The sequence below is a fragment of the Sabethes cyaneus genome, chromosome 3 (genome assembly GCF_943734655.1).
Source record: "Sabethes cyaneus chromosome 3, idSabCyanKW18_F2, whole genome shotgun sequence".
NCBI classification, from domain to species: Eukaryota; Metazoa; Arthropoda; class Insecta; order Diptera; family Culicidae; genus Sabethes; species Sabethes cyaneus.
The window spans coordinates 97,894,889-97,905,234 of NC_071355.1; the positions used below are offsets into that span (position 1 = coordinate 97,894,889).

Genomic DNA, 10,346 nt, shown 5'->3' on the forward strand with positions numbered 1-10,346 from the left:
AACAAACAATCATGGATGTTTCCATAGTAACTCCGTCAGGGTGAACTCGACGCTCCTCCAATGAATGTCAAAAGATTGTGCCCACTTGTGCTCAATCACCGCCATTATCGCTCGTGGAAAGCTGGATAGGCTTTTTCATCCAAAAGGCCCAAGGCACAAAATGAAAACTTTGTTGCCAGTTTTCACATAAGGCTTTTTCAAATTTGCTTTTTAAGACTCATAAAGTTTTCAAATCGCTATGATGTTTGGTATTATTATAGATACTTAAAAAAGCTTTAAATATAACCAAAAAACCAGTTTTTTTATATTTTGCACTTGGGCCCTATTGAAATGTTGCTCTTGAAATGAAAGACAATTCTAGATAGAATTAACAAAAGGGCGAATGTCGCAAATGTAAACAAAACGAGTGAGAGTTATTATATACGGAACGGTCTTGCAGATCATTATAAATTTGCAGATATTTGCTGTTTTTATGACTTTTATTGTTTTGGTGCAGATTTTTGTTCGAAGCTCTTTAAACTTTCACAGACTTCCTAAAAAAGTGTGCAGATTTTCGCAGATTATTTTCAAACCAGAAAATTCGAGTAGCTGGAAAACTGCTCGATTTTTTCGGCTTTCGAGCAGTTCCAGACATTTTTTTAGAAAATATGGCATCTCTGTCCCTGGCAAAGAGCAAACAGCTGTATAGTAAACATTGGTCTCACAGACAGACAGTACAAGTGCAATTAAATTTGTGAAATAACTAGTGTTTCTCGATTTTGAGTAGTTTTATTTTAATATATAGGTATATTTGTTGTGAATTCAATGTAAAGTGAAATATGTCGTGGTTTCAAGATTTAGCTGGGAAAGCAGAAACTATTTTAACGAAAATTGATCAAAATGCAGCTACAGTGCTACAACAGCCGTCTCGCTTGCCTGAGGAAAATGCTGATGTGGATGTTTTAGATCAGCTAGTAGAAGTAACAAGCGATCTGGATAATTCAAATACAAATGTGTCAATTAATATCACAAAACCTCCATTGGTTAAAATTACGTCACTTGGTACTAAACCATCTGCAAAAGACTCAATTAAATCCTCATACGAAAAAGGATTAGAAGATGATGGGACCGACCTTGAAAGTGTTTCTGTAAAATCAGAAAAACTTACTTCATCGCGTCGAAGCTCATTTGGCTCGAAAAAGGATGGGACAGTGGTCGAGTTTGTTGCCCAGTCTGCCCGCAATAACATAATGACAAATAATTTGTCCGTAGAAAAAGAATTGGCTGCTACAAAAATCATTCTCGCGCAAATAAAGTCAGAGAGAGATGAGTTGAAAAGCGAACTTGACGGTATTCAGTCACAGTTTTCGATCTCGGATGTTAAGACAAAACTAGAAAAGTTAGAAACACAGTACCAAGTTCTACTTGAAGAAAAAAATGAGCTGTGTAAAAAGCTTTCAAATGCAGAGGAAACTAATGGAAAGTACATAAAATCGATTTCTGAATTGGAATCAATAGTATCGAAACATTTGCAAATCGAACAGGAGTTGAAACAGAAATTGGAAATGGCCAATATGGAAACAAATAGCGCTACCATGGAATTACAACAATATCGTATTAGAGCTCATGCTACCTTGCAATTAAAAGAGCAAATGATTGAGCAGCTTAAAAACAATCAAACGCTAGATGGAATTGAAGATGATAATAAACCAAATCAGATTGTTCTAATAGAACTTGAGCAACTAAGAAGAGAGAAGCATGGTCTTCTAGAGGAAATTATTTCTGCAAATAAAAAGTACGATAATTCAAAAGCTTTCTGGCAGAACATGGAATGCCAACTTAAGGAAACAATACGTAGAATGGAAGAAAAAAATGATGATTTGCAACGTAATGTCAGCGTCCAATCAACAAAGGCACTACAAGTAGAAGATGATCTGAATATTCGACAAAAGGAACTTATATCCACTAGGGAAGAGATTGCAAAACAGCGAACTGCGTTTTCTTTAAAAATTCACGAAAAGTATGTGTTTCATATTTTGTTCGAACATACATTATAATTTCATTTTTCAGAGAAACAGAAATTGCGAAATTACGCAGCCAAATTCAGAAGCTTCCATCAAGTCCTGCGGCGGACCTTGAACAGCGTTTAAACTCACTAACGCAATCGTTAGTGCACAAGCAAACAACATTAGAAACAATTACGGCTGAGCGGAACGCTCTTCGGCTTCAGTTGGAGAAATTGGAGGTGAAAAATGTGTTGTGAAAAAAGTTTGAGTTTTTAGCAATCTTATCGTTATTTTACAGACCCAATACCGTAGCACAGTTTCACAAGTTCGACAACAGCGTGTACCCTACATGAGTTCTAATGAAACAGATGACGGTAAGTTATCCTTTCATCGTTTTATAATGGAATCCAATACGTGATTTATATATTTGCAGCTAAATCTCAAGTGCCAAATTTTATGGTGGAAAACCCATTTGACAACAAAGTAGCTAGGAGAGTTAAAAGGGCGTATTCTTCGTTAGATTCCGCAGGCATAAGACTGGGAGTATTTATGCGCCGTTATCCATTGATACGCATTATGGTTATTATATACGTTGCAATTCTACATTTATGGGTAATGTTTGTCTTGTTATCATCCACTCCGTCTTAAATAAAAAGAGTAAAATGCAAAACTAAGTATACGCCAGCAATGTCTGCATGATTGTCTAGCATTTCACGAAAAAGGATCAAAAACATTTTTGAGACAGCTGAAAAATGTTGACGAAAACCGGCGAGGTTGGGAAAAATGATAATTTTAATGCATATTAAGCTAACATTTTTTTATTTTTTAACCGTCCACTTAGCTTCGAGGTCGATGCTGGTCTAACAAGCCAGTCGTATGTTCGAATCTCGGCTAGGCCGAGCTTGCTTCATAGAGGCAAGTAGTATCGTTACACTGGCCCCATAATTTTCTTGTACTCTACAGCCGGCTGCGAAGTCTGTCGATAAAGAAGGGTAATGTCTAATGACGGTTTAAGCCCACGACTTTGCTTTGCTCTATGCTAACACCAACTTCAAATCATAGCATTCAAAGAAGTGTATTTCCATACATGCAGAAAAACATGCACATATATAGTGGCAAAAATTTAAATACATGTAACTGCGCAATTTATATGTGCCTAAATTGGACGTAGTCTGGTCAGAAATATACATAGGGTGAAACGGTACTGAATCCAAACATGCCCGGATAAATGGCGCCCATGTAAGGCAATAATTTTGAACGAAAGCAAAGAGTTACCTTTATTTATGATGGTACTCTCCGTTTTGCTTCAAAATTTAGCGGATTTTGAGTGTCTCGGCGCCTCTGTAACACAGAGAACAGACTACCAGGTAATTGACAAAGAGTGTGTAAAAGCACAGAACAGACAAAGACAAATTGACAAAGAGTGTGTAAAAGCACAGAGAACATACTACCAGGTAATTGACAAAGAGTGTGTAAAAGGTTTTTATATAGTCTACGAGTAATCCTTCAATAGAGCACCCCTCGTGCAGTAAGTGGCAAACTAAATCTTGATGTCGCTGCCATCGCTGCTATGTAACTCCAGCACAAAGAAATATTGATAAAGGTACATGGATATTTTTTTATGCGTTTGGCAAACTATTTCTGGAGGGCGCTACCGACAGATTTTACACACAAAAAATCGATTACTTCCTTCGAGCCTGTTAATCTGTTCTCTGTGTAAAAACCTTTTATACACTTTTTGTCAATTACCTGGTAGTCTGTTCTCTTTGATTGGATATCCGAAACAACGTAAACCCCTGCTCCCCCGTAGTCCAATAGCATCCGTTTTTAAGGCCCCCTACGACCTATTCGACGGACGTCCTTTGTTAATGGCGCCTGAGCCCCCACCTCATATAATGCACACTAGAAATACTCAGAGGTGAGAGATACGCGGAAGAAGCCATCTTGGGAGCCAATCGAGCAGCGAGAATTGTCAAAAGGGAGCCAATCGAACACGTATACTGTTTGCTTAAATGTTTGATTAACAAGTATTGAAATCAAGGGGTTGGTCACTCGGCACAGCCGTTTTTATGTTAGGCGACTTGAAACGAGCCGAACTGTGCTGATGCTGTACCGAAAGTGCCGAACTGCAAGATTTGATAAATTCGTTATAATCTGATAGATCTGGCAACTGTGCGAGATGATTTTGACAACTGGCAGTGCTCCCATTTCATATGTAAAATTGAACCGGAGGTGTGTAAAGCCCTATAAATGTTATTTTTATAAGGCTTTAGAGGTGTGCCGCTTATTGATATCTCTGCAGTGCCGCGGCACTATGTGCTGAGTGTCCGACCCCTTGATTGAAATAGTTATGAAATCTACTTAAGCCATTGTCACGAATATTATACTCGGACACAGTGTGTATAAAGCTTTGCAATGCACTTTACACTGATTAAGTTGAAAGATATATCGCTCTATTGTGCAAAATTGATGTAAATAAAACTGAATGGATCATGTTGAAAACAATCAAGTCACACTACTACAGCATTTTGCTCCGCAGCAAGTGCTGGCAGTTTTTGTACACTGATGCCAAATCGTTGGCTTTAGCACTGACGAACTGACATGACACATAGAAGAAAATCCTTTAAAACCATCGTCCTACACATTTTGCTTGCACACTAGCACCCTCTATCCACCTTTTCGCGTGCTTAATGGCGGATAGTGGGCGCAACCTTTGGAAAATATTTAAATGCTTTTGGCAACTTTGCTAACGTACGCTTGACAGTTTTGCAAGGCGAAAATGTCAACTTGACGTGAGCAGAGTTGCCAAAAGCATGTTCGGAATAAATGATAGTTGTATCCACAAGCCGTAAAGCCGTATAAATGTATATCTATAGGGCTTTAACTAGCCGCCATTAGGCACGCGAAAAGGTCGATTATGCATGTTGCGGAGTAACTTGCATTTGCAGGGTTTCATGCTGTAGGGTTTTAACATTCGTATGGTTTTATATTGCAAACTCGAAGCAACATTCGCGCGCCGCGGTGTGGCCATGTTGCGAAACATGGTTTTTTGAAAAATGAGTAGTTTTTGATTGGACGATGGAATTAACGCGAGTGTCCCCTCTGTTTGTCTGTGGCTTTAGTTTCCGCGACATATCCCAAAAGTATGCAATGCTCTAGCATTGCTTATTTTCTTTCTCTTTCCTGCATACGCGTTGGATTGGTCGTCTGCTCGATTGGAATGACATTGACAGATAATTATCATTCCAATTTTGACATTGTTGCCACTCTATATGTCGACTAACAGTTGAAGTTCATTTTCCTATACTGCTCCAGCAAAAACTCACTCGTTCTGTTTGACAGTTGGCTTATCCGCCCCTTTCAAATGTTGGTCGACATTCAACACAGTTCAACACTGGGCGGGAAATCACTTCATAGAAAATCAATGCAACGGCCATTGTTGTTTGGGGTACAATAGTGAGGGGTTCAACTTAATGGGGGTACTGTCAAACTCTGTAGACCAAGGCTGTGAACCATTTCACGAAATTTTTAACTTTTTAGTTAAAATTTGACAGTTCGAAGGTTATTTCTCCTCGAGTGGTTAAAATCAGTTCAGAATGCGAACCATTTCATATTTGACAGATTGATAGTTGTTTTACTCAATGAGAGCATATATAAGGTGAGGATGAAGATATGTTTCTATAACAGCGGATTTATTTATTCAGTCCAGGTTGGAATTGGATGAATTTTTTGTGTTAATTTGCTCCTATTTGATGGATAACATTTATCTCGTTTCATTTCGGGTTGAATAACATCCATACATCGATGAAAAAAAATTCAAGGAAAAATCAGTGAAACACATCGAAGCTCTTTCCTCACCTCTGGCATATCTCATTGGCTCTCAAAACTTGGTTAAAAATAACCATGCTCCCGAGCAGGGTTATTTTCGAAAAACCATCGAACTGTCAAATTTTAACCAAAAAGTTAAAAATTTCGCGAAATGGTTCACAGCCCAAGATAGCGATGTCGAGGAGGTCGTTCTTGCAGATCATTATAAATTTGCAGATATTTGTAGTTTTTATGACTTTTATTGTTTTGGTGCAGATTTTTGTTCGAAGCTCGTTAAACTTTCACAGACTTCCTGAAAAAGTGTGCAGATTTTCGCAGATTATTTTCAAACTGAAAAATTCGAGTAGCCGGAAAACTGCTCGATTTTTTCGGTTTTCGTGCAGTTCCAACCACTTTTTAGAAAATATGGCATCTCTGCTTTTAAGCTCGCTTTTAAGGTACTTTGCACCTGCACCACAGAGAACAGACTACCAGGTAATCGACAAAAAGTGTGTAAAACGTTTTTATGTAATCTACGAGTAATCCTTCAATAGAGCACCCCTCGAGCAGTAAGTGGCAAACTAAATCTTGATGTCGCTGCCATCGCTGCTATGTAACTCCAGCACAAAGAAATATTGATAAAGGTACATGGATATTTTTTGATGCGTTTGGCCAAGGGGTTTCCAACAGCAGTGATTACTACGCACCTTCGAGAAAAGTTACTTTTGATTACTTTGCTGATTACCTCTGATTACCAGTAATCAATCTCTTATGATTACTAAAAATTAGTCATGATTACCAATGATTACTTAAGATTATCATTGATTACTATACTGATTACCTTTGGTTACCTAATTAATTCATAAATGATTACAAAAGTAATCTCTGATTACTACGCACTGATACGCTTTGCTGGAAACCCCTAGCGTTTGGCAAACTATTTCTGGAGGGCGCTACCGACAGATTTTACACACAAAAAACCGATTACTTCCTTCGAGCCTGTTAATCTGTTCTCTGTGCCTGCACCTTAGAGTGACTATATACCAGAGTGGCGACAAGTCATCCCAAATGTATGCAATGCGGTTTTTCCAAGGTTTTTCTTTCTCTTTCCTGCATACGCGTTGGATGGGTCGTCTGCTCGATAGGAATGACACAGACAGATAATTGAAGATAGAATTAACAAAAGGGCGAATGTCGCAAGCGTAAACAAACCGAGTGAGGGTTGATTTTTGGATTTTCCTTGGTCCAGCAAAAAGTAACTCTCACCCGTTTTGTTTACATTTGTGACATTCGCCCTTTTGTTAATTCTATCTAGAATTCTCGCGTCACTTTTGATTTCGTCCAATGTAACAATTCCACCATATTGAGAAAAACGAGATCGAAGTTCTTCGAATTGAACTTTAAATTGTTTCAAAATGAAATAATTTTCAGTCATTCACTCAACGTGGTTGATGAATAATAACATTTAATATTTAACGGAGATTTTAAAAATCTAATTAAAACTAAGCAGTTTTGGTTTATTATGGAAAAAGTTACATTGGACTGTTTACCATCTCATGCTGTACTTTGGACGGTTTTATTTTTCCAGGCTATTGCACATAAATTAAGCGAAATCACCGTAAAATACGTGCGTTGCCGTGCTACGCTATTTTCGAGGTTATTTTTCAATATTAGACCGCTTGTTTCACTTAAAATGCATAAATAATGCGAAAAAAAACCTTCACTTGCTAAACGTCCAATGTACAGATTGGGTTTGTTTTGATTTTTTTTTGCACTTTGGACATCAGATGAGAACGACCGAAGTAACAGTCAGTCATTCGTAATTCAAATGTGCACATTGGACATTTTGATAATGCTAATTTTTTCACCTCAAAATAATTTTATTTGGGCAGGTGTTTTTGTATAACATAGAGTTTAAAAAGAGCAATAATTTGTTGTGATAAACCGGATTTGTTTACATTTGTTACATTGGACGAAATGAAAAGTGACGCGAGAATTATCATTCCAATTTTGACATTGTCGCCACTCTGTATATAGTCACTCTACTGCAGGGATACCAGACTTGCAGATTTGTCTGCAAATTCCAGATTTTTGGAACGGTCTTGCAGATCATTATAAATTTGCAGATATTTGCAGTTTTTCTGACTTTTATTGTTTTGGTGCAGATTTTTGTTCGAAGCTCTTTAAACTTTCACAGACTTCCTAAAAAAGTGTGCAGATTTTCGCAGATTATTTTTAAACCAGAAAATTCGAGTAGCCGGAAAACTGCTCGATTTTTTCGGTTTTCGAGCAGTTGCAGACATTTTTTTAGAAAATATGGCATCTCTGCTCTACTGCACCTGATGCACAACCAACCCATCGACATCTCTATAACGAGCTGCAGTGAACGTCAGCGACAACATGGTCCTGATGGGCTCAAAATTTGACAGCGGGCCCAAATCAGACTGCTGATGGCAGTTGAGTGAAACGCCGTGCTGACATGCTATCTCATTTTCGCACGCACGAGATGTTGGCAGCGAAAACATGCGGTTGCCTGCCGATGGGGTGATGTAGAGTGACTATATACAGAGTGGCGACAAGTCATCCCAAATGTATGCAATGCAGTTTTTCCAAGGTTTTTCTTTCTCTTTCTTGCATACGCGTTGGATAGGTCGTCTGCTCGATTGGAATGACACTGACAGATAATTATCATTCCAATTTTGACATTGTTGCCACTCTGTATATAGTCACTCTAGGGTGATGCCACCCCGCTGTCACAAATGTCATTCCCATACATTTTTCGTGTAGCCAACATCTCATCTAGCCCACAACAAACTTTACCTCGGATGTTTTGTGTTAGTGAGTAGCCCGCTCTAACTTCAGCCTCGGATAAATGTGTATTGGTTGAATCGGTAGCCTGTTTGCAAACTGTCAAAATGCTAACAAAAGCAGCAAAAGCATTATCCGCATTACCGCTAAAGGCCCAGACACAATACATACGGATTTTACTACGTTGCGGATATTTGACAGAAAACCCAAGTAAAAACTGTCAAATTGCCGCAACGTAGTAAAATCCGTATGCATTGTGTTTGGGGCTTAACGGGAAAGTTTGTACGGTTTTAAAACTTTTATTGATTTTACTCAAATCGTGTTGAGATTGTATCTGTAATCGCTAGTCAGGTAATACTTAAAAGATTTTATATTGTATTTTACTTCCAATAACTGTTATTCTTCGTATCTTCTTTGATTGCCTTAGGAATAGGTTTTCGCTTGCTGTTCAGGATTAGCAATACACCGGAAAAGTCTGCAAAAATTGCCAGCGGAATAAACAGCAGTAAATATCTCCAGGAATCAGCAAGTGACTAGTTTCAATATGACTAATAATTCATGTAACATGTAGTGGCCAGCTATCAAAAAATATGAATAAAGTGCATGCTGGAAGAGGAACAGAAAACCACTTTCTTAGCGCCATCGAAGAACATATTAAAAACAAAACCATGCTTGCTCTGGATGAAATTGATTAACTAGCTCCTGGTAAGCCATATTAAAACATTTTCGAATGGCCAGCCAAACGTAACTCGAAGCTTATATTTGTGATGTGGTTGATGCTCTCGATCTGAGTGATTGGTTGCTGTCCCAAATCCAAGCCCGATGCGAACTCAGACCACACATGATTCAATTTCTGCAAAACAAACCTGAGCAAATGCTACTTATCGATTCACTATTGTGAATTCGTAAAGTTGGTAAAAGCAAACATATTACGGTCGGAAAACTACAAGCCTACAAAACGGTTTGCTCCAAACAGAAACTGCTCTCGATTGATCGAACTGAATTTTTGAATCTCTGCTCACTGGTTGAAACGTGTGGGGTTCTACGAATATAAGCTGAAAAAAGAGTTCCGTTTAAACCGAGTCTAACTGCAATGGGATAAAGACGAGATACAGAACTTACTCAAGCAATTGATTGTTAGCATTCTCACTGATACAAATTGCGTAGGAAAATGATTCAACAAGCTGACCATACTTGCGTTATTTATGTTTACAATATCACGACTTTAACAGCAAGCATTTGTAGAATAAACGAGAGTGTTATAACAAGTAGGTTATTCGCTTCTATTCATTACTAACTTTTCAATCACGTTCCTTGAAAAAGAATGATTTTGGTGAACTTTTGTCTGTTCGATGCTTTAAATTGGATGATTTGTTTGCAGTAAGTACTAAAACGCAGATCGTAAAACGTGCGTATCGTGAGGTCTAATAGAGTTAAACTTTGTGATTCCCCACACTTTTGAGACCAGTATTGCATCGTATCTGGGAACTGAAACATTATGCAATCAGTCACGTAATTTACCAAGGGCCAATACAATTTTTCGATATTGGTTTGTTGATTTACGACCAGGCGCTGCAAAAATTTATCTCATAAAATTGTTTATCGACAAATACATACACAAGCTACAAGCATTTACCTTAAATTGGTATTCTGTTAATCTGCATATAAAAAACACAGTGCGGTAAAGCTGTTCGGCATCATCGCTCAACTGCTCATACATTTTAGTTTTGCTCAGTATTTTTAGGA

At 38.0% G+C, this 10,346-nt stretch overlaps 1 protein-coding gene across 1 annotated transcript; it reads left to right on the top strand.

The window, feature by feature from the left end:
* The first annotated feature begins 685 nt into the window (after positions 1-685).
* On the top strand, positions 686-2,656 carry LOC128742089 (golgin-84). Its single transcript, XM_053838303.1, has 4 exons — positions 686-1,999; positions 2,050-2,224; positions 2,284-2,359; positions 2,419-2,656. The coding sequence occupies exons 1-4, from the start codon at positions 819-821 to the stop codon at positions 2,631-2,633; spliced, it is 1,647 nt and encodes a 548-aa protein (XP_053694278.1). The 5' UTR covers positions 686-818; the 3' UTR covers positions 2,634-2,656.
* Positions 2,657-10,346: the final 7,690 nt, after the last annotated feature.

Excerpts from the sequence above, each read along its gene's own strand:
- LOC128742089 (XM_053838303.1), top strand. The coding sequence starts at position 819 with ATGTCGTGGTTTCAAGATTTAGCTGGGAAAGCAGAAACTATTTTAACG. Across the intron at positions 2,000-2,049 it reads TCTTTAAAAATTCACGAAAA|AGAAACAGAAATTGCGAAAT; the intron begins GTATGTGTTTCA and ends TTCATTTTTCAG. Across the intron at positions 2,225-2,283 it reads TTCAGTTGGAGAAATTGGAG|ACCCAATACCGTAGCACAGT; the intron begins GTGAAAAATGTG and ends GTTATTTTACAG.